Below are 26,032 nucleotides of genomic sequence, written 5' to 3' on the forward strand. Positions count from 1 at the left end.
AAGTTGCAATTCTGCTTATATAATAATGCTTATATTTTATTGTTCATTTCCTCCAGAGATTTTTTCGCATCCATGCAGGACATAATGAATCCTGACAAGTTCGTCAAAGCCATGAACAATCAAACACAGATGGGCTTGATCTGCAGTTTACGCAAGCATGAGCTGTTCGAATATGTACAGCGCAAAGTTGCTGCATATTATCGAACATCCTTGGAAAGGAATGAACCGACAACCCCGAGAATAAGCACTGCAGTGGTGGGTTTTAATAAATCAAAGAAGGTCTTTGTCTTATCTAATACTGTAAGTTTCCATTTATTAACATGATGCATAATATATGATATGCACATATGCTGGAAGACCAGACCTATTGCAGGTGCTTCTGGTCCTCAACCCATGTGCTACTGCATTGAAAGTACTTCCAAAGTCTCAATCGTTACAATTTTGCTAATAAATTTAAGTCCTCTACACAGTCTGCAAGTTAGTCCTCTACACAGTCTGCAAGTTAATTTTCTAAACTATTTGTCTGTGCCTGTAAAATAGTCATAAGACATTCAAAGTCTCATGACTTGGTCTGGATCATGTATCTCAAACCTTCAAGTCTACAAAGTTGCTTTATTAGCTGATTGATCTTACACTGACATTCACACAATAAGAAAGGTGAGAACTGTATGTCTCACTGATGCAGAATTGTGTTAGAATTCATTCTCATATATATAATTATTGTGATTTGCTGTGTGTATTATTCATGTCACATTGTTATTATCAACACTTCACAATATAAATGAAGCCATGTCAAAAGAGATTATTTAAAGTACATGTAATCCCTGAGGACTACAATTTAGTAGGACATTGTATAAATTTAATGCCATTGCTCTTTAATTAATTCTACTTTCACCAAAGTTACCCTCTGTAATTGTACCTAAAATTCCACCTGTATTTCTCCCTAGCTGCAGTTCTCTGAAAATGGACTATTGCTTGCAGATCCACCTTGTATTTTGACTGATGAAGTCAAATATTTAATTCCAAGTATTCCTCTGCCTCTTTGTCAGGCAGAGGAACCCCTCAAGGACCTGTTGGCATTAATGGAGGTATTTACAATATCATTATTTTGAAACTTGCTGCAACTTTTTTTCCACCAAATTTCTGAATTTGCATTGACAATTTTTTAAGGGCTTGTATCTTTAACATCCCCCCCCCCCCATTTTCATTTAGCATGTCAGTAAAAACTTTTCTCTTCTTCTCCTCAAAACATATTTCAATATTCACTTCTTAGAGTATTACACTGATCATCTAAGAATATTAAATGCAAATTGCTTTACTTCTAGTATGGACCAGAATCTACTTCTCAATGACATTAATGCATTTTACATATGTGAAGGCTGAGTACCCAAGCTTAATACTGTACATTTCAACCTGTTTTATGGTGTACACCAAGAAACTAAAGTTTGCATTCAGGACAATATTTTGAAAAAATAATCAAGAGTTTCAACTACTGTTCCTTTAAAATCTACTCAGTGCTTGTAATTATCAGACTGGAATATACATATTTTATAAATTCAAGTGAGGTTTCCAATTTAAGAAAAATACTTTTGACATTGTTTTGGTTATGTTTCCTATGTGGTTATCGCATCACAAACATCAAAGACTATTATGAAGTTTTTGTAGTCACACTTAACTTTACTTCGGCTGCGCTCACTAAAATCAGTTAGGGGGTTTGAAAATTTTTGGGTTATCAGAAAGAGGGACTTGGAAGTAACTTTTGAAGTCCCCCTTTCTGATACCCCAAAATTTTTGTTTGTTTTGCCTAAAAGGGGTATCTGAAAAATGTTTTGTTCCCATTTTATGATTACAAGGTTAAAGTTTGATGGGTAATTCTATGACAATTTAATAACATTTAAATGTCATCCAATTGTTCTTATAATACTAATACTCAGACAAGATACTGAAGCATTTTGTTGCATTTCATTACTTTTGACATCCAAAAAAAAAATTCTCCAGCCACCCCAGTAAAAGTCAAGTTTTGGGGTTCGATGATCTGCAAGCTGTGTTATCCATTGAACTTCATGCCTGATGCACGTGCCTCTATTGATTATGAGGGTACGTACCGTTAATTTGTGACTATGCAGGGATGTTAACTTATATTGGCCATTGTTCTGAAAAGTGCACCGCATTATAAAGGGATAATCACTATGGTGATATCACCATAATTCTAATTAAAATCAGAGCACTGTGTTGTTTTTATTAGTATAAATTTGTAACTACTTTCCTCTTTTACCCTCAACAGGGCATGTTTATGCATAACTTTATGTCTGCAGTTGGCATTCTAGCAGGAGGACTGATGTCCCTGCATTATTTGCGCATTGTTGAAGCTTTTGGAAGTTGTCCTGTAATTTTTGCATTTTCTAAAGATGTCGACACTGGAAAGACAACAAGTTTGAAGGTACTGTGTAATCTTTTCGGGGTTGCAGACAGCTTTCATTCCAGTATCACGGAGGCAGTCCTGAAGCGAATACTCAGCCAGAGTACACTTCCATGTGTTGTTGACGATGTTGATTCTGTCCGTGGAATTGAGAAATTGGCCGTGCGATACTTCAATGGAGGAGCTCAAACTGATTCTAATGGTACATACAGTCCTGTTACCACCTTTCTTTGCTCAGCAAACTTTGTGCTCGGAGAAAATGCCAGGTAAGTATTTAATTAGAATCAGTATATTATACCACATATGGCTTCATAAAGATAAGTGAAATAATTTTTCTGGAACAATAACTTAATGCTACATACATCATGTGTTGGAAGAATTTTTATTGATTCATCATCATGAATTTTTTGCATATGAGGTGTTTTGAAAAATCTAGTCATTGAGAACAAGTCATCGTTGATGACACAGTCCCCACTTGTAATGGGTACTTTGATTACAGGTCGTCAGAGAGGATAGAGTCCTCTTCATTAGGTCTGTGATAAAAATACTTTTGAATAAATTCGCTTGATACATGTCTGAGCTGTAGTTCAGGACATGAAAGAATCGTAATAAAATGGCCACATGGCGGCCTAATTGGATCGTATCACAGAACAAATCTATGTGCATATGTATGACAGACATCCAGCTCTATGGGTTTGCTCAGAATTAGATATATGCATAATTAATGAGGTACAGTATGAAGCATCATAAGGTCTCCATATATGAAGGGTGTAGCACTTGTGGTTACTGAGTTATGGACAAATATGTATATTTGAGGTCAAAGGTCACCGAGGTCACATGACATTTTGTCAAAAAAATTGTAGTGCTAAGTTATCCCTATATACCAAAAATCAGACCTCTAGCTCTATTGGCTCGCTCAAAATTAGACATGCGCATAATTGATGAGGTACAATATGTGGCGTCATAAGGTGTCCCGTCATACCATATATGAAGGGTGTACCACTTGTGGTTCCTGAGTTATGGACAAATATGTATATTTGAGGTCAAAGGTCACCAAGGTCACGTGACATTTTGTCAAAAAATTGTAGTGTTAAGTTATCCCTATATACCGAAAATCAGACCTCCAGCTCTATTTGCTTGCTCAAAATTAGATATGCACATAAATGAGGTACAATATGTGGCGTCATAAGGTGTCCCATCATACCAAATATGAAGGGTGTAGCACTTATTGTTACTGAGTTATGCACAAATATGTATATTTGAGGTCAAAGGTCACCGAGGTCACGTGACATTTTGTCAAAAAAATTTTATTGCTAAGTTATCCATATATACAAAAAATCAGACCTCTAGCTCTATTGGCTCACTCAAAATTAGATATGCACATAATTAATGAGGTACAATATGTGGTGTCATAGGGTGTCCCATCATACCATATATGAAAGGTTTAGGACTTGTGGTTACTGAGTTATGGACAAATATGTATATTCGAGGTCAAAGGTCACCAAGGTCACGTGACATTTTGTCAAAGTTTCTGAGATATCTGCGTGAACGGATGGACTCATGGATGGACTCACGGACGGACATGACCCAATCTAAAAGCCCCCTTGACTTTATCTTTGGGGACTAAAAACTGTGTAACTGCATCTTTTTGCAATATGAATACGATGAGAAACTAAATTTTTATTTTTCTTGGCCTTATACATGGGAGTCTATGGACTGCCTTATACATGGGAGTCTATGGACTGCCTTATACATGGGAGTCTATGGACTGCCTTATACATGGGAGTCTATGGACTGCCTTATACATGGGAGTCTATGGACAGCCTTATACATGGGAGTCTATGGACTGCCTTATACATGGGAGTCTATGGACTGCCTTATACATGGGAGTCTATGGACTTCCTTATACATGGGAGTCTATGGACTGCCTTATACATGGGAGTCTATGGACTGCCTTATACATGGAAGTCTATGGACTGCCTTATACATGGGAGTCTATGGAGGTGAAAACTAAAAAGTCCTCTAACACGGCCAATTTTATCGCATTGTGAAACAAATCGATGTGCATCTGTATGAGGTAGGGTACTATCCTTGTACCAAGTTTGAACGAAATCGCTCCAGGCGTCTCTGAGATATCTGCGTGAACGGACGGACGCACGGACGGACGCACGCACGCACGCACGCACGCACGCACGCACGGACATGACCAAACCTATAAGTCCCCCCGGACGGTGTCCGTGGGGACTAAAAATCACTTACACAATGCATGGTAGACACTAAACTGTGCCTGACCTTGACTTTACTAGCCAATGTTTAAATGTTTAGTTATAAATTCACAAATTGACTTTCCGTTTTTAGCTACTATAGACTATAGTCTATAGAAGCTATTGGGATGGGTATCCGTCCGGCGTCCGTCGTCAGTCTGTATGTATGTATGTATGTATGTATGTATGTATGTCCGTTTGTGAGGCGTCCGTCCACTCAAATATCTTGAGAACCACAGTACTTACTGATTTGATATTTGTTGTGTAGATGAAAAATACGATTTTGAGAAACTATTTTTTTTTAATTTTTTGATATTGTTGAAAATAGGCAAATTAATGCCAAAAAAGGTGTTTTTGGTAAAAAATCTTCTTCTTCATAACCGCTGGTCAGACAGCTTTGTTATTTGGTATACAGGTCCATAGGGGTAACCCAACTGACATTGTTCAAATTGTGATGAAATATGCAAATGTGTATTTTTAAGGAATTTTTTTGTCATTTTAGGTCAAAATTTTTGACTTACATTGTATGTAATTCTTGTACTGTGTAAACCCTATCAATTCACCCAGAAAAAAATAATTAATATGATTTTAAATAATTGAATTAATTAGGAAATCATCAAAGCCATAATAATTTTAGTGTAGAATTATCAGAAAGTTCAACTTTTTTGACAGTTCATAGTGAAATGCTTACCTTCTTGGAGGATTAAAACATGTAAAGGCAACTTTCCTGAATCCCAACTTTGACATATTCTGAACCGTCATTTATTGTGCCCTGTATGTTATCTAAAAGAAATTGCTCAAAATAGTCAATAGAGATAGAGATAGAGATAGAGAAAGTTCTAATTTCCATTTATGGTTGACTTGGTAAGGATAAAATAAAATTACTTTTTGAGGAAAAAAATAGAGTGGTCAATTAAAAGAGTGGTCAAAGTGATAGGGTTTTTATGGTAAAGCTGGGCTGTATAAAGATTCCTCATGTGCTATTTATAGTAATTATGCAATCTGTGTAAACAGTGCCATGAAAGTGTAACATGATTCCTTATAATGCTTTTGATGACCTTGAACTTCTTAAGTTTCAAACCTTTGTCTCTTCAGTGTGCTTTCTCTGAGTATGTACAGTCTCAACTTATTAAACAGAACTCACAATGTTAATCAAAGATATCTACCTTCTTCATCAATACATGTGTCACAAAAGGTTATTCTCTACATAACTCAACAGAGCTCTGTCAACTGTTGAGTTGCTTGTTCTTTCAAAACCGCTGGCAGACAGCTTTTATATTTAGCTTACTTGTCCGTAGGATGACCTTAGTGAGATAATTTCATACAGTCAGGAAATACTTAATTTTGTATCCATGTCTATAGTAGCTTCAGGGACTTTGGCCCTATGACTTTCCGTTTTTTCTTTGGGTACTCAATTTTCACAGGCTAGCAACACGTTGCCTTCTTGTGCCGTTCACACTCCCTAGTATCACACCCACAACTACAGACCAATACAAATACTTTGAAAGCTATGTCCAAGTGGCGATCGAAGCAAGCTCAGGGATTGGCCAGCTGCTTGCAGTTGGAAGCAAGTTCGTCAGAGAACAGGATATAGTGAAGGATATTTACAAAAAGGAGGTTGAGAATGTGTTGCGCGGAAAACACCCTCGTCTGCAGAGTGGCTATGCAGCACTGCTGTACATGATGCACGAGGTAAGAACAATTAAACTTTGTTATAACTCCAGCCTATCACATCCACATACAGATACATGTACTGGAAGCTTTCTTTTACATCTATTTTATATTCTGTACAAGAGTAGTTACCCTGCACATTCATGCCTATTTTAAGAAAAGACTAAGAATATTTCTTTTAGTCCTCACCACTTTTTGGCTAAAGTTACTTTTGATATCTAATGAGAATATGCATGGTGACAGAAGTTATTAGTACAGACTGTAAGGCATTTCGCTCATGAATTTACTAAGTTATACGTATGTGAAATGATTATTTTTATGCAAACAATTGCTTGCCAAGACCATGACCGGACGGCTGAAAAATTGCACGTTTTGTAGATGTAACTTCATGTGACTTAAAATTTAGATGAATGTAAATATCCGCATTCTTCAAAATTTTGACACATAGTATTTAGTATTCACCTATTGGAAAGAGTTCCTGAAAGCCCCACCAAATTTTTATTTTCTTAGGTAGGATATACAACACTTTTAAATATGCTAACCCTAACCCTATAAATTCTAAATCCCTCCAAAAGTTGTATTTGATGTGCTTCTTCCAAGAGGTGTCTTCCAAGTAAAGTCCATGATTAAAGTGATTTCCAGGGGTGGTGGGCCTGAAGGAAATCTTGCTAACTTTTTATTGGGGTCAAAATTTTGTCTACCATGAACACACCAAATCTGTTAGCCAAAGTATATAATTGAATTAGCTGACCTGTCCATTTTAATTGTCCTTTGTATTTTACATACCAGACTGATATGAACATTGTGAATTCCAATAGGTGTAGTATTTTGTATTATGTATTATGCAAGGAGATGATAGAGTTATTGTTTTCTGTTAGATTCTGCTCCTTGGTGGACGTCACAAAACTGTAGAAGAAATGGGCTGCTACTTCAAAGACCTGATGGTACCAATCATTGATGACCTTGTCACTCTACAAGAAGATAAGTCCCATCTGTACACTTTCTTATGCGATGTCGGAAAACTTATTCAAGTTACCTCCCACGAAGAAGTAAGTATATGATACAGTCTATGATATGCTTATGATAGGTTTCAATACCATTGTTGTATCCAATAATTTTTATCAATGTTATATTTTTACAATATCATTTCTGATATATATTTATGATGCAGCATAGGACTACGGTATATTTCCATGCTGTCATCCATTATGTTGTTTATTATTGTGATCATCAACAGAGCTGCTCACCATGCCATGGCAACATTAGCTTTCTTTTATTTTTTGAAAATTAAGTTGAAGTTAAACAACATGATCAACATGCAACACTTTGTATGTTTAACTAGAACAATTCATAATCACATATGATGTCATGGAATAACATTTTTCCAATTGCTACTATAGGTATGTGTAATACTGATCCATTACTGTGTTCATCTGCTTTTAAGGTGAAAACGTTCATCAATGCAAGCACCTTACATGGTGACCGCTTGCGTGGCCGCTTGTGGTGCTTGGCATGGAGTTATTGGTAAATAGTTGATGATGTAGGGCATGAGGTGAGATATGGACCCAAAGAACCCAAAAGATGATTAAATATATCAATCAAAAATAATTCTAAGCTAACAGTATAAACTGCCTAAAGATAGTTCAGTGTGGAAAAAAGGTTAAATAATTCAGAAATAAGAATTAACAGTCCAAAATAGTAATGACGCACTTCCCTACTGACCTGAGTGCATGTGAAATACACAACCTGGCATCTGTAAATTAAATGTATACCAAGTGATCATTTTAAGTCACTTTAACTGTTTTTAAGGGATATTCCAAAGAGTCCTGTGGAAATGATGAAAAACGCTTATCTGGTTTTGTGTTTGTAAAACCTCATGGTTGATAATTGTCATAGTATTCAAAAGAAATTGAAAGTGAAGAAATTACTGTTTTTAATAGGCATATTTTCCTTGAAATACATGATCGTGTAAAGAATATATGCTAAAAGTGTTTAAGATAAATTTCTTTTCAAAAAATAATTTAATCTGTGACCAAAGGATTTTTATTCTTTGAGTTTACAAATTCAAACATTGCAATTTGTTCAATCATCTTGTGCAGTGCAAAATTTATAAAATGATTGAAAAATAAAAAAAATTAGCAGAATTACAGTCTTTGTGATGTAAAATCATGGGTCGACATCACGATAATTGTTAATCTGTTCGAAGTACTTTCTATAATTTAAAAAAGAAAGTTCATGCAGAAACGGTAACATATATTGTCAGAAATGTAGTGTTAATTTTGACTTTATATCAAAATATGCCTTTGCTGGATACCAAATATGTAGGGTGAAATGTTAAAATCAGCCATGTTCAGCAAAATCCACACAACAGCATTGATCCTTTTCTAATTTGATTTGATTTGCTTATGTTATCCTTGTATGACAGTCAGTACAATATGGAACTTGAACACAACACAGTGAATAAGTATGCTGTAAATGAAATGGTGTGGCTGCATCCACATGCAGCAATAGGAGTGCCTTTGTCTCTCACCCCTAATTTCCAACCTGTCCCATCCCTGAAAAAATAGTTTGGTCTTATATTTATAATGTTAATAATTTCTGTATTTGTTAAAATGTGCACATCTCAAAACTTTTGATCATAAACATTTCATTGTTTTTTATAGCTGACCAGTCAGTTAACCTGTTTATTTTGAATATTTCAGATTTTTTCTCAGTATTTGACATTTTCAGAATAGCTTCTTATTCAATTTGTCATTTTCTAAAAGTTAAAATGCTCCTTTGTGTGGTCAAGCTTTCCACAAGCATCAAATGTTGTACTTCATATAGGAAGGTCTGCCTCTAGAGGGCGGCATCATGAATAGTGTTTGTTAGTTATTTCCTCCACATAAACTTCTGATTGTACTGTAAACATTGAACATGGCCGACGTCCGATTTTCCTGTCTAAACTTTCACTCATTTTCGTTCATATGACTCTGAAACTCACGGAAACGATTGGGAAGAAAGATTTATCTTGAAATATTGAGGTACTCGCCGATATTTTGCAAAATTAAATGAGAAAAAATGCAAGGAAAATGCCGACAGGCTTACACAACGACCGTTTTCAGACTCAGAGGCATATGATCATCTGCAGATTATGGAACAGGCCCATATCACGTGAGGCCATGAGGGGATACCCACGCAACTCAGTACCAAACACTAGCGCACACAGGGTGAGCAAACACAAAGTGAGTACCCCTAAAGTCAGCTCAGTAGTCTGTAATAGATCGTAGTCAACTAAGAACCTTGGAGAAAGGCTTACATGTAACACTGTGGCTTATGCCACTAAGTCCCTTTTGATTTTTGTCACAGCTCAAAATCGTTCTCCTACACCTCAACCTGAACCATGAACACCCCCACCAGTTTATGATATGACCCATCACAATGGCATAACGTCAACGGATCTTGACAGACGGAAGTATTGACAGACGGAAGTAGTTGACACCAGCATACTCGTTTTCAACTCTAATACCTTCTCTGTCTATAAATAGACACGAGAAGGTAACATAACGTCAACGGTTCTTGACAGACGGAAGTATTGACAGACGGAAGTAGTTGACACCGGCATACTGGTTTTCAACTCTAATACCTTCTCTGTCTATAAATAGACACGAGAAGGTAAAAACCTCCGTCCTAACCAAACCATGCCGGCCAGACGAAGCACGCCTCCATACGTCGACACGCTGTTGGATTACGTACTGATCCGACAAAGTCAGATCCCGTGAGGAGTACGGTGCCCAGAGTACAGTGATCCAAGGTCATCAACATGTCGAGAAAAATACGGAAAACGGAAATAACAGCCAGGTTAACGAAGTCAAGTCGACGGGCTATTGATAATTGGATCGTGTACTGATCCGACTTACTTCACTAAGTCAGATCCCGTGAGGAGTACGGTGCCCAGAGTACAGTGATCCACGGTCATGATTTACAGGGCGGGAACCTACTGGTGGATTCCCTTCCGGGCCCCCGGCATCTTAAAAATGAAGAATATTTGCCAGAAGTTAAATTGCTTTGTCAAAATGGAACGTCAGGTGCTCGTTAGAGTCGTCAAAAGGTGCAGACCACTGTCCCTCTACCCACTGCACAGACCAATCTACTTATGGCTGTTTGAATGATACTCCAGTCAACTTGTTGGTGATGAAAACTTCACGTAAACATGGCCTCCTGGTATGGTATCCATCGATAAGTACAGCATGAATCTGCCCAGTCGACTGCATACCGATGTAAACGAATGCGATTGTAGAAAGTAGAGGTCGATTACGCCTACGGTCACTTAAATGTATGGATCACTGCTTCACCAAACATCTTCTCTTCAGGTTTTAGGCGTGATATTACAGGATTAGTCTCTGGATCATCCCAGCTCAACAATAAATCGCACGAGAGTGGTTTTTCCACGTCTTCGACGGCTCCGTAGCTAGGTTGCATACGTACGTCTAAAAAACGTCTACGTCTCTGAGTCTTATGGCGAGCGCGAGAAGAACAAGTCTATATTTAGCCCTCTATCGTCACTCAGACTTTTTAAAAATTAGACCCGCGTGTGTTCGGGAAACTTAATGTGCCACTTCCTTCTTAAATTTGATTTTTAGGTGCTAAGCGATTTGGAAAATACAATGAAAATAGTAAAGCACCCCTTGATTATCCTATTCCGAAGAAACTTCACACAATTTTGAGGGCTATGGTGAGGGGTTTACAATTTAGATGTTACGTCCTGGCGGAAGAATATTGCGTTTTGTAGTACGCAAGTGGGCCAGCGGCGGTTCCTATGACTACAGCACTATCGGAAGGAAGCTATGGGTAAGCATTACTTCTTAGCAGGGGGTGCAAGCATGCTTGTGACGTTTATTCCAGCAGTCAAGTTGAGATACAGGAAGAGTGAAATAGAAATAATGCTCATGTTAACGCCTTTACAAAAAACGTCGATTTTCTTTGTTTTCATCACCCATTTTGGACTGCTGTCAAGTCCATATTGTAAGACTTGATTCACACATATACCCGTACACACAGCTGGTGATTCCGTGGTAGGTCTAAATCGAGGCTATGTGCTATGGTTTAAAACCAATAATTTTGAATACATTTAACGCTCGTGCTATTGGATGAAGTTTTAGGGTGTCGAGAAAAAAGCAGGGGTTCCTGATTCACTCCTTGGCGCTGACATATGTCAACTTTTGAATGCGTTCTCCAGAAATTTGCACAGATGAAAGAGAATATATTTTAACCACAGGCGCCCCTTAGCTGGGTAGTCTGCTAAATAGATCGATTTTCGGATGGTATTTAGGTTGCAGTGGCGGACATATCGACCACGGGATCAATAGATCGATCCGAAAATCGATCTACTTAGCAGACTACCCAGCTTAGGAGCGCCTGTGGCTCGGGCTGCGGCTAAGTCGCAAAGTGTTTTACAACATGTCACGACAATCTTAGTTGTAAACAAAACGTTTACCGAAGTGTTGAAGTAAACATCAGGCGATTTCAAACGGCTCTGTGATCATAGTTACGCCCAGTATGATGCGTGGTGAAAACTGATACTCGGACACCCAAGGCCATGAAGTTAGGGGAGAACCATCTGATTTCTGGGGGGATTGGAGGATTTTGAGAAAAAAAAAATTGTCACCAGGTGAGATAAAAGAAAATAAAATGATCCTGTCATGGCCTGAGAAAAAATAAATTGTCATAACAGACAGAAGTGAAAAAAATTGTCACAATGCACCAGAAATTAGCAAAATTTGGAAACCTTATTCTCATGTATTCTTTGCCGGCGCGCCACCATAATGAAATACAATGCGTGAGCCTTGTTTCTCTGACCACAAAAGATAACATCTTCCTTGCCTGAGAACTTACATCGATGCTTGGTCATGTTATATGACACCACACACTGGATCGCTCACTATAGAGTCTATCAATAGTGGCGAACTCTGTCAATAACTAATCTGGCTTCTCCTCTTTGAGGACGAAGATGACTTAATAATCACACAACCAAGCGGAGGGGATACAAAACAAGAGAGCGACCGTGATGAAGGAACCCCATTTTAGTTCTTAAACACACCGTTAAGACGAATCACTTAAAATTAATCAACAAACCGGTTTACCGGGGACTGAAATCACATGACCAGGGTCAAAGCACTATCGATTCACCGGTGTCTCGCCATGGCATGTATTCGGGGGAATGTGAGGGGGGAGGGGGTCACTAAAAATTGAAAACTTCAGGGGGTGTTACTCAAAATGTGGAGAGGAAGAAGGGGGGCGGGGTTACTCAATTTTTTTTGTTTGAAATAAATTGAAACATCTCAGATTGCACCATTGCACACATCCATTTCTCAAAATTTCAATGCTAGAGGGGGCACCCCCTCTCGTTTTCTCTCCCCTTGGGTCTTCCAACAGTTTTACTGGTAAAAGACAAATTAAAAATACCTCTCGGATTGCACTACACTGCACCGTGGCGCACATCAATTTCTCGAAATTTTCACTGGATCTAGGACAAAAATAACTCCTTTATTATCACAGAAATATGTTTTAATTTACCTCACTTCAATGACCATTTTGACAGTTAAACATACCATATTCAGGATTTTCATTAGAAACTGGCAGCTGGAGAAATGACACAAGAAAGTCACAGATTTTCTGTTCTTGTATAAGTCAGTCTCTGGCAAACAGAACTGTTTTTCACAAATTGTATTGTCATTGTTTGGTTGTTGAATATTGTGACTCAAACACTGATCATGCAAAAAATGTAAAAAAATCAGTGTTCTATGTCATTTTCAAACAGTTTTAGCGAATGCAAAATAAACTGAAACTCCTTTCAGATTGCACCATTAAACATCAATTTCTAACAATTTCCAATACGAGAGGGGAACCCCTCTCGTGCTCTCCCCCTTGGCGTATTCTAACAGTTTCACCTAGTAAAAAAAATTAAAAACACACCTCTCAGATTGCAGCAGACTGCATCGTTGCACACATCAATATCTTAAAAATTTCCATGCAAGATAGGGGAAAGCCCCTGTGACACTTTCCCCCTAAGCCTCTCGCATGTTCTCCCCCTGTACTTTCAATTCTGCCCGATCAGATATCCTAGTGAAAACCCTGTCATAATACCCATCCAAATTAAACAATATGCAATGTGGTTAGATACTGCGTGAGCTTTTATATCTTTATTTTATTGTGACTTTGTTCATTTTGATGGGTTCACCTTTTTTGAACCATCATGAGATAATTGATGATAATCTTGCAGGGTACATCAGGATTTGAAACGTCTTTACTGTTGCTGTATTTTGTAAATTTTACAATTACATGTATTGGTATTTAACTTTTCTAAGTGGGGGGATCAGTCAAAATTCAAATTTAGAGATGGAGGTTACTCAAATTCATCATGGTTGGCGGGGGGGGGTCACTCGAAATTTCGGAGTTTCAGGCCGTAAATAATGACGACTCCCTTATATACAACGCATTACAAACTTGATGACCAATAAAAAAAATTGCACTGCTACTCCATCTGAAAAAAAAAATTGATGCTCCCATATTTGCTCCCATACCCACTTCCTCCATACCCCCCCCCAGAAATCAAATGGTTCTCCCCTTATTTACATAAGTCAGTGAGGAGAGTGTAATTATCATTCTGGTGTAGGTACAAGGAGGCTATCCCTAGACGAAGTATTTTTGCCACCGGAGACTTTTGGCCTTCGCCCGTCGTGGACGAGGGCCAAAAGCGAAGTATATGTGTAAGGTCTAAGCTAGCCATTCACTGAACTCTACTGGACATGCCCGGCTGGACTTAATACGTCAACGGCTAGCCCTGCGAATCGTACGATGCTGCGAGTTCCCGGCGTTTATGGCCTCCCTGTGGTGGGAGAAGTCATATGTAACGCTGGGAGCACACAGCATCATGCGCTATAGGCTAGTCCGATGGCAACTAGCTGCAATAATTGTAGCCCTTGGTTGGTGGGGATTGGGCTTCTGTCGTGCGGCTCGCGCCTTGCCCCAACCTGGTTGGGGCAAGGCGCGAGCCGCACGACAACATGCTAGCTCTGCGTGACAGGGCTGTGTGTGGTGGGAGGCCGTATAAAGCCGGTAACACACAGCCCTGCCACGCAGAGCTAGCATGTTACAAGCTGTAGTTTCTACATTCGCGTGCTTGTCATCTGAATGTAATATTTTTTGTGTGTTATGAAAATCAAGGCATTCTCTGGTATTTCCATTTCATTTTTTTGCACATACACGTTCATATTCAATACCCATTCGTCAATCCATCATTGAGTCACACTGCATTCAAGTAGGCCCTGCACGTTGTGAATTCACAAACAATATCATAATATTAAGCATGTATTTGACATCGCGAATTTTAAAGATAACTTTATTCCGGCGCTATCAGCGAACAGTGTTCTATTAGGATATGACGCAAACTTTAACCACATATAATTGGGGCCGCCGATCTGTATGCATGCAAAAGCTGACGCACTCGGGGGAGGGGTAAGAATCCGTGGCATTTTTATGCCAACCATATTTCCAATTTTTCGATGTTGAAAACACAGAAAGACATGATAATTCATAGCTAAATTGCATTTTGTTACGGATTTCAGACCTAAGGAGATGACGTTGTCAAGCAATTTTTACATAAATCGCTGCGAATTTGTGAACGAATTCGAAAATTCAAATTGCGCGAGGTGCGTGATACAGTTTGAAGCCAGGCATTTTTCTAGTGTGGTAAGAGAAACCATTTGTGTGGAATCGGCTTTAAATTGATGTTTATGAGTGTTGACGAGCAATACTGTGCATAAAGTACTAGTTGCTCATGTGTGACGTGTTCTGTCTTATGCTAGCAACAAAATCGAATATTGCAATTTGATGCACGGATTGGTTAGAGCCCGATGCGATTTGCGTCAAAATCACTCTAAGGATTCAATAACAAAATATTTGAAAAAGTATCTCGACCGTTGTACCCCCGGTGGTGGCAGTCTCTGCATGGGTGGATACCCACGCTCGTTAGCAGAGTTTGAAATGTACCCCTTTTCCCAGAATTTTTCTCTGAAAAACACCCCTTTTTGGGAAAAATCTGGGAGAAAATCATTGCGAAAAACACCCCCTTTTTCCGATATCTGGGAGATTTTACCTAAATGTTTGCCGAGATATTTGAACACCATAATTTACCAATTTCAAAGCAAGTGTCTGACTCTTGGTGAAAAAGGAACACATAATACATTAGCTTAGCATGGGTTGACTGTGTGTTTGATGTGCACAGTAACAGACTGCCTTGTTCAATGTATGCTTTAACATAAGCTTAATGAAAACTTGAAATACAGTGATCGTTCAATGTTTTGTCTTCACCATATGTTCATCAGTTACACTATTCTCGGAGGATGACCTGAAAAAGTACCCCCTTCTCTCGATTTCACGGACCTAGATGTCTCCATGATGTCCGACGAAAATCACCCCCTTTTTCCGCGAGATTTCTAACGAGCGTGCGTACCCGGCTGCTCCGAAACTGCCACCACCGGGGTTGTACCATAACAAATACGATATTTTAGGTGTAATAATACATGACAGCAGAATTCTGAGGAGTTCAAGAGAATCTCGACAGAAAAGAAAGACACAAGAGAGTGTTGTGCGGTTCTCATACCCCGGGTCTCATACGTGTTGTGAAAATAAGTGACGCCGTCGGATACAGTACTACATGTATATCTCTGCCTTGAAACACAGGGACAACTATGGAAATCCGGTCGCAACATGCGACTTCAAAACTGCGACCTGCGTCCTGCGTGTTTGTCAAACTGCAACCTGCGACTTCCGGGGCTCTGGCATATAGCTGCCACCTGCGAGTTTGAAACTGCGACCTGCGAGATCACGACCTGATTCATGATTTTAGGTATTTGGTGTTTGTTTATTGAGAGTATGAAAAGCAGTCACAAGTAATATCAGTGATAGGTGGTGTCATTTAGGTAAGAGATGAGCTTCGATGACACAGCTGTGTTGGCCTACTTGTTGTTCGGTTGCTTTCAAAGTCCGGTTTCAAAGGGACAATGCTCAACTGATCACCGATTTTCATGAATAAAATTTGTTTTGATAGGCCTACTTTAACAAGCATGTTGTTATATAGGCCCTATGTTGTTTCCTAAAGTGGTGGCTATTTCACAGATCGAAATGACCTAGTTTAGGCCTAAAGAAGTATTCTGTGGTTGTTGTACTTCGATTCGGTGACCATGCACCCCACCCAGCCCTAGACATTATAAATATAAAGGAAAATGAGGGCAACTCCACACATCGGCTCTACCAATTTGTTTAATATTACGAAATGGTGAATAAAAGGATCATTGCATTTATTTTGTGTGGAATACATAGCGAGACACCGGTGAATCGATAGTGCTTTGACCCTAGTCTGATCATGTGATCTGGGTCCCGGTAAACCCGTTTTGGTGATTGAGTGATTCGTCTTAGTTTCGGAACCAAAAATGGGGTTCTTCATCAGTCGCTCTCTTGTTTTGTATCCCCCCCCCCCGCTTGGTTGTATGATGAAGTCATCTTCGTCCTCGAAGAGGCAAAGCCAGATTCGTTCGAGTTAGTCACTATTGACTGACTGTATAGTGAGCGATCCGGTGTGTGGTGTCAACATGACCCAGCATCGACCGGAGTTTCTGGACGCTTATAAGGATTTTTGTTTAGGGCATATTTTGAGCGTTGCTAGTGCTCGGTATGTTAACAGTAAATGTTGTACTAATCTGACAACGATAAGTTTGTTTTGGACATTGAAATCAATTATCCGAACTTTTGGTTTTGTGTCAATTTTTCACATGGACTTTGTAACAGATTTCGGGTCGATATTGATGCCTGTTTTCCGGTGTTTGAAAAGCATATTGTGAAAGGCTGTTTCAAGAAATAAATTTTATTTTTCTGTGTTTAGCCATTCCCAGGTTTCATGGTTTCGTTAACAATATTTGCTGTAAACGGCCTTTGAAATTGGTTTGGTCTGAGGAGAGTATTGGTTTATTTAATTCATGCCGCCAACTTTGATTACTTGTATGGCAGCTCTCTCAGTTTTTGATTTTCTTTGCCAGATGATGTTTTCTGTATTGCTCAGCAATCTTTTCAGTTTGGTTGATTGTAGTACCAATTCGATGACAGATTGCATCTTGGTTTTATACGATAAGTTGTGGCATAAAATGGAGACAAATTAAAAACAAATTCAGATTCCCCGTTGTTAAACCCGCAGTTGTGAAGTCGCAGGTCGCAGTTTGACAAACACGCAGGACGCAGGTCGCTGTTGTGAAGTCTCAGGTTACACCTAGGTCTAATAAAAGTATTGCCATACCTTTCTTCGAGTAAGTTCCATGCAGCTTTGTATGATCCCTCAGCCTTCCAAGGTGATGTACACAGAGTGAGGAGTATCAACCCAAGTGAGCTAAGGTGAGGTACAGAGATAAATGCCGAAGTCGCAGGTCGCATGTTTCAAACTCGCAGGACGCAGGGTCGCAGTTTTGAAGTCGCAGGTCGCATGTCGCATGTCGTGACCGGATTTCCATAGACAACCGAGTATTAACAAAACACATACTTTGAACTCTCCTGACAGACGATGCAGAATACATGGCATGTTGAAAATGTTTGCAACGTAACCTGGAAGTCTGTTTATCCACATCGTTCACATTTTGCATAACGTACATGCGTTGAAGATCGGTGGATATTTTTGATGATACATAGAAAACAGCACGGCTTTCCTGAAACCAATTTCGCATCGAGTATCCTTTTAGGGGGAGAGATTGACACCAAAATTAAGGAACTACGTTTCTAGTGCGTCAGCATTTGATTGTAGACTCCTTTATTAGGCCAAAACAGAAAATTATATTTCTGGTTGTAGGCCATGTTTTCAAAAGTGATAAGACAACACGATTTTTCCACTTCAAAGACCAAAAGAGATTTTTTTTTCTGACAATTGACATTTTGCAAAAGTGTTGTGGTGTTATTTTTTCTTTTCTTAATCCATTTTTGTTTGACATTTTTACTGGAATTTCACTTTTCCACTGATTGAAGACTACTTTGCCTTCGGAGTGTTTTAATCAAAATATTATATTGAATATTTTTTTTTTTTTTGGCCCGGCCGCCAAGTTTAGAATACAGTACAAGGTACACCCTGTCAAGGTGTACCTTGATGTAGCTGAAATCTTTGTAGCCCACGGGCCATGCGCCGGCTTTTTCTGTCGTGCTGGGTGTAGCCCCGGCCAGCGTTCAGTCCGTGAGCTACAACAATTTCAGCTAACCTTGATGGTATTAGGTGTAAATTAAACGGGGATCGTGACTCTTGTGTCTCATTAAAGTCAAAGTGAAACAGAGCAATGTGAAATCTTCTGGAGTTACAAATAACACCCTGATGACATCATGAAGGTAGCAAGGAGGTGACATGCAATACTTCCATATTAAGCTAAGATCACAACAATACAGAAGAGGAAGAAAGTTGAACTCCAGTTAACCAATTGGGGGTTATCGTGGTATTATTAGAGAGATAAGTTACCTAAGATTTCCTAATATTTGAAATTCAAAATGGCCGCCATCCCTGTAACTGTTTTGTGAAAAAAAAAATTCCGATTTTCGAAATACCAAGACAGTGGTAGATTTTCTTGCGCCAAGAGCTTTAAAATGAGCCCCTACAAGTGGTAGATCAGAAGAGAATTGAGAAAATTTGAAAATCCGAATATCTGTCCCCAAGGCGCGATTTACTTCATAAAGCCCCAATAGCTGCGAATTTTATGCATTATTTTCATAATTTTTTTCAAACCAAAGTTTGTTTGTATTAATGTGCTAACTGTGGGACATGCATAGAAGTATCACTGATCGCTAATTTACACCATGCCTACGGGTTTTAACAGATTAATAAATGAGTGCCACACATAAAATGGCGCCACACATAAAAGAACGAAAACTGCAGTATTTCCTGCATAGACATGTGCATCTTGATCATAAAGGAAACAAGCATGATCCCATTCACTTGCATGCACAACACACGATGGCCATCATTTTGTTGTTGTAATCCTTAACCCTAAAATGATGTTGAAACATTTGAGTTTATATCCACTTTCACCACTTATGACAGTGTTATACACTTTTTCATTCTTTAATGGGTCTTATTGAAAGAAAACTCTTGAAAAACTCAGGATATTTTGAGATTGGGCTATACACATTCGCAGCTATTCGGGCTTTAATATGCATGTTTTACAATCGACTGACGTGAAAACATTGAAAAGACGTGATTGGTGGTACACTGCAACATCATTACAGGTATAAGAATACAGTGTCCTGATATAGTGATCCTACTTATATCTCCATCGATAGCTCTTATCTGATTGAGAGCAGTTTAGACAGCGTTTGTAATTCCAACTGCGGATGTACGCCCTCTGTGTTCAGCCCAGTTTGCGGCATAAATGACGTCAGCTACTATTCTCCATGCTATGCAGGTTGTGTCGATATAGTAAGTGCGTTGTGTGACTGCCCTCGCATGGCAATCAAAATACATTCACAAGACATGTGAATTCTTCACTCTTGGAATCCAATTAAAGAGCCAGATTAGATATTGCTTCACTGAAGTTTAAACTTCGAAATTCATTAACGCTTTCAAATCATCTTCATTGTGGATATACTGTATGTCGATTAATGCTGACAACACATATCACACCAATGAATTAATAAATCCTCATACATAACTGTGTGTAAAATTCACCCCACACTCAAACGGTACATATCTATATTATGTGCCTGTTTCTTTCTCTGAGTGTCCTTGCGTGGTAACTGATGTTTCCGTGATCGACGATGAGTATTCCTAAGGAAATTCAAGTGAGCTTCTCCGGGAATGTGTGTAAGGAAATGCGATATCATCATGATCACATTCGTCGTCATTGCTTTCTTGTACAGCTGTGCGAGTGGCGTACCTTTGACGCGTGACGTTTTGGTCGCTATATATACGGTGAGACGATCTAGAGTATTTCAGCTTTTAGTAGACTTGTAAAATAAGACTAATTCGGCAGACTGATAAGTACGAACATGCGCACTTAATTCTGCACTACTATGCACAATTTATCAATGTATGTTTTTATGTATGAATTGGGGAAGGTATGCATCTCGTATAGAGTGAGTTGATGTATGCATACCTGTATCTGACAGTCATAGACAAATGTTGTTGTATTTCGAAACTCATTTACCCATATTATCAATATCTGGTAGCTTACACTTCTTAAAGGGACATAAGCTGTAACTTGTGGCAAGTTTTTCAGTAATCTCCTTCTGTATATCAACTGCCGTGTCTGACCCTAATCTGTTTGTCATGCTGAAATTTCGAGTATATTCTTTTGTCAACACAGCTTGTATGTGTGTAGTGATCATTGTTTATTGTTTACAAATGAATTCTTGTCCGGACTTTAATACAATTTCAACAATAACAATGAAGATTATACTTATATAGCTTGGTTTATATGCTAAATACGTGGCTTCAAATTACATATTAGGGATTCAATGCAGAAGGTGTAGGGAAACTACCATACAAAAGTTATTCTAAAGTAGCCAAAAGATACGGCTTGTGGAGCTTTAAGAGTTAATTTCTCCTCAACTAAAAATATTTTATAAAGTTTGTTAGAAAATTAACATGCAGACTTAAGAAGAACATGGGGAAACGTGACTACGTCTTGAGCGTCAAAAATATAGGAAAATTTCGATAACAAGTGTCTTTTATTCGAACATACGTCGCCCCAAAAGTGTATTACATTTTAGTCAATTGCAATATATTTGTTGTATTTAAAACCGAAAGGAAATAAAAAAAGACGTGGCACAGATATCATACCTGTGCCGAATTCATAATCAAACATCAAGAAAGTGCAGTTCTTTGATAACTACAAGAATTCGGTTATGAAACAAAATATTAAAAGTAGCAGTGCCAACGATTAAGACGTATGTAAATATTGGTATCAAGACTTCTAGATGTTAAGAATTTATAGACAACAAACGATGGCAAGATTCTCAGTAGGACTTTGTGCGACAAACACAACTATACAGCCAGGATAACTGGTATACTTGGAACGGATGAAATCTCGAACATTCCGTCAATGGTGCTTTGTTTTTTCATAAACGATTTTACGAAGTCTCATTTAATAAAGGGACAGGGTCCATCGAAATGCGCATGTGCAACTTTTTTGTTTACAAAAATGTATTTCATGCATTATATCTTGAAACATCCCGTCAACATTGCTGCAACATTAAAGTTTGGATGTACATAATGACAAATATGTTTGTTAGCGCAGCTCAGACGAACACTGCCACGGCTTTATTATGAGACGATCATGTCTACTGTAATTTATTCAATATATACAGGATGGATACCAATCCTCTTTACATGGGTTTGATCATTGACTCATCTTGTATACTCTGGATGCGTATAATATGATTTATACCTAAACTTAACGTTGAATTGTTACTAACGACTTGTATGCATCATGCATAGCTGTATAACCAGTTTAGAAAACTGGACAATGGGAGGGCGCTAGGAATATAACCACGGGGGAGGTGAAACCATAGCTTCAATTTCCAAGAGGGAGGCCATGTTGTCGTATTTTTTCACGTGCTCGCTTTTCAACATTGTTGAACAAAAATCTTGAAATATATCTATCGAGATGTATCACCCGTTACAGGTAGACACTTTCATACTAAAAATCGGAATTTGTTCAACTTGAATTTGTTTCGAAAGAAACTGTTTCGACCCACCGTGATATACCACAAGAGTATCTATAATTACTATGATAATGGTTATCTATAATTACAAATCATTCTTCTACTGTCACTTTAAAACTCGGAATGTTCAATTGTTCGTGCATTGTGGTAAACGAACCAAATCATATCGCTTAGATTATCTGAAGTTCATTCATCTTAGTGATAGCAGAGTGTCAGTCGTAACTCATGGTTTGACCGAACTTTGGAAAGACTGGCGATCTCTCCAGGCCTGGTCCCGTCGCTTTGGGAATTTTCAAACGGGCTTTGCGATGTCTCCACTTCAAATACATGGTCATTTTGCTGAATCGAACTTTATAGAATTTTGCAATCCACGAAATCCTAACTTTGGCCAAATGATATGATGACCAAGAAGAGCCGGAGACATCCTGACCCACTAAGTCAACATGTATAAGTCCAACATTTGACCAGGCACGGCATAGAACCGTCTGGAGAAAAATTAGCCGGCCGTCCATTAGCTAGATATGGACCCTTAGCCGTATATCGCAGGTAAAATAACAGTTTGGGACATCACAAGAGTAATTTTTTGCAGTCTGTGAGCGATTGAGTTATTCGGGTAGGCATAGAACGGAATAAAGTTGATTTCAGCCAAAATGGTTAGAAAAGGTAGTTTTTCATGCGCGGTCCAATTCGAGACCGCATCCGCTGGATTTCCTATGAGAGTCAGCAGGGCTGTGGTGGCGGCCGTATAACGCCGGGAACACGCAGCCAGGTACGAAGGGCTAGAGAAAAATTCAAGAAAAAATTACGAGTCTAAGAGTTTCAAGTCGCACTCACTTTCATTTATTTCCTTGTGGGTGTCACAAGATTAACAGTTTGGATATTATATTCACGGGTAATTTTACGTAAATATGGACAGAATAAATGGGAAAGTGATCTGTCAAAAGTAACGATTTATGTAACATGGAATTGATCCAGTAGAGTGCTGTACACACATAACAGTACTGCAAGGCACAGTTTTGTGTAGTGAATTTCATTAAAAATAGTACACATACATTTGTTGGAAAGGACCACAACTAGTATCACTCCAACATACCCACCATTTTTATCATATTTGGTGCTCATGGGCAAACTTTGTACAGCTCGTATACAATTGACAGATGAAATGACAGAGAGTCACCTTTGGAACGCATGTGCTCATTTACATCAAATTGATGGTGAACCCAGGCATGCGAAAGACTGAGAGCAACATTAAAAAAGGAAGGCTACACTAATTCAGCTAAATTTCACTCGTGATTTGCTTTTATCGATGCTTCGCGGAAAACTTGCATCAATTCCTTTCACGAAAATGAGTGTCGGACCGTGAGGGCGCAAAGAGCCATTCTCCAATCCATAACATGAAGGGTCTTGATGTTACAGGTTCGTCTCGGGTCGTCTCGGATTTTCACGTTTGCAAGGTGACTTGCTGTCAATAGGCTGTGCTATAGCGAACCTCTTGAGGTAAGTTTGTTGCTTTTAAGCTAATAAAAACATTTTTTTTTAAATTTAAATTGATCATCATAGTATAGTATGCAATGTTTGCCCATCGTCGTACACCACGCCCTCTTCGGCGAGTCTTATCACCCAACGCCGAAAAGATTTTTGCGTAGGTCAGCGGAGCGGAAATTATTGCTCTGGCCTGCGAGAATGTGTTTGCCCAACTTCACTTTGTTATCCTACTCTAAAGAGGCACTCCCACTTGGTAACATTTTTAAAACACATTTTTTTAATGCCAACGGTCGATATTTGACGTGGAGACTGCGCGCGGATCGCGAGATATCGATAAAAACATGTCCTCAAAAAAGTAAAAGTTTGAATTCCGGTGGCCCACCTAAATTCAGCTTCCGAACATCGATCGTTCGGCACTGGGGCCATTGTCAACTAAGCTATGGAGTACGAGTCTACGCTGACGCTGCTGTACGCTAGAGTACTCGCGTCGGTGATCGGTCATGCCCGGTGGGAGAAAGCTGAGACTTACTGACTTGGCGAATAAACGGAAAACAATTTTGCTGATTTCACCAGAATTCACATGGGTGACTAGCACAGTTACGTGCGGTTGATACATAGCGGCCGCCGCGTGGTATGCATAGACGCTTACCACGCGGCGAACCACACGTAACTGAGTGACAGACGACCAAATTAAATGTAGTCATCAACTGATATTTATGTGGTATTGGTTAGAAATATAATACAGCCGATTGAGAATAATGAAAACGACAAAAAGTAAGGAGAAGTTTCAAAAAACTCACCTGAGGTAAAGGCATAATGCTGTATATAAAGTCTTTGCAGTGGGAAGTAAATTAATTGCGTCGAATTTGAACTTATTATGGACTCCCTAGAATATCGTCACTCAGCACAACAACAATCATTCGGGTGATTTCGGGTCATAATCAGAAACGATCGTAAAACTTCGGGATGTGAAAATACGCTCGGGAAATGACATGTTTTTATCGATATCTCGCGATCTGCGCGCAGTCGCCACGTCAAATATCGACCGTTGGCGTTAAAAACATGTGTTTTAAAAATGTTACCAAGTGGGAGTGCCACTAGGGCCTGTAATGCTAACTTTTGATGATTTTTTTTCATTTTGTTATTTTATATATCAATTTTTGCAACTCTTTATTCTACTCCACAAAGAATGTTGAAACACCCACTATTTAACTCGTAAACGTTAACTTAGCGTTTGTATGCGTTAAATACATTTGTTATTATTTACCTTTGAATTCTGGTCCGGACCAGAAGTCACTTTTCAATAATAACAATGCAGTTTACACTTGTAGCGCTGAGTTGCCAGGCTGAACAGTGCATATTAACATGCTTTGGCGAGTAGAACAAGGAATTACGGTTCACATTCAAAACAAAAATGGTGAAAAAATATCAAAAGTTAGCAATACTGGCCCTTCAAAGGAAAGGGTTGTGTTAGTTGCGGCAGTTTCCGGGAAAGAGGCAATATTCAATATTTGAACAAGAATGCCGGTCGTGCAGCCGCAGATAGGACGACCCCTCCCTTTAATTGTAACCGAGGGACCCCCTAAGAAGGGAGTTATGTGAAAGTGTAGGCTAGGTGCAAAAGGACACAATCTGTTGCGACCTGTATTAAGCATTTGCTTTTGAAATTTTGACAAGCCACGGACTGAGTACAAGACGAACACGTTTCGGTCGCAGAGCAATCTGCCATATCTGGAAGACTTCTTACACAAGTCGGGTAAGATATTTTTTCTATCAAATGCTCTCTGACGAGTTGGGTGCCAGCATGTATAGAGCACTGTCTTAGGGAGCCTCCAGTAATTACAGGGGTGGGGGAATCCGTGCGCACCTGTACTGTGAAATGTGACCCTCCCCCTTGTGCGGCATTCTAAAAGTTGACCCTCCCCAATCGCTGCTGTATTCTCCCCAGGAATCAGTATCACCGAATCACCATAACAATTAGTTTAATTGTTATGTACGTTACGGACAGAAATTACAAGGGGGTCCCAAATATTTTCCGCAATTATAAGTCAGCAAGATGTGGCTGATATAGTGCTTCACCCAAAATATCAATACATGGGAGTCAATCAGGCAAACTATTGACAATTTTCCCCTAAACAACAAGCTCTACCTGCACATTTATATATGTTTAATAATATGCGTCAATGTACGTTGCTTGAAGTGGGAAAAACATACACGTGTGTACAAGAAACTGGATTTTTGGATTTCATTGAAACAGTTGATTTACTTTACATGGTACTCTATGAGGAAACTATGAATATTTTTTCCAATACAAAAACAGGTAAATTATTGTATTTATGTATGCTTAATCATTGATATGAAGGTATTTGATTAGACTAGGATGGTTAAAAATGGACGTATGCGCAAGAAATTGCATATTGGAATGTCACCGAAAATGTTGATTTGCTATGAGTACACTATAATTATTTTT

The 26,032-nt window shown here is 38.9% G+C and overlaps 2 protein-coding genes across 2 annotated transcripts in view; both read left to right on the forward strand.

The window, feature by feature from the left end:
* Positions 1 to 7,882, forward strand: LOC139128371 (uncharacterized). Its single transcript, XM_070694155.1, has 6 exons — positions 1 to 300; positions 948 to 1,088; positions 2,285 to 2,685; positions 6,108 to 6,375; positions 7,233 to 7,403; positions 7,799 to 7,882. The coding sequence occupies exons 1-6, from the start codon at positions 73 to 75 to the stop codon at positions 7,880 to 7,882; spliced, it is 1,293 nt and encodes a 430-aa protein (XP_070550256.1). The 5' UTR covers positions 1 to 72.
* A 17,295-nt stretch (positions 7,883 to 25,177) lies between these two features.
* LOC139128372 (solute carrier organic anion transporter family member 3A1-like) overlaps positions 25,178 to 26,032 on the forward strand; it is a 34,373-nt gene continuing 33,518 nt past the window's right edge. Inside the window, exon 1 of the mRNA XM_070694157.1 lies at positions 25,178 to 25,318. The gene's annotated coding sequence lies outside the window, so the exon portion shown is untranslated. The remainder of the gene's footprint in view (positions 25,319 to 26,032) is intronic.

This window comes from Ptychodera flava, unplaced genomic scaffold (genome assembly GCF_041260155.1).
Source record: "Ptychodera flava strain L36383 unplaced genomic scaffold, AS_Pfla_20210202 Scaffold_51__1_contigs__length_905262_pilon, whole genome shotgun sequence".
Taxonomy (NCBI): domain Eukaryota; kingdom Metazoa; phylum Hemichordata; class Enteropneusta; family Ptychoderidae; genus Ptychodera; species Ptychodera flava.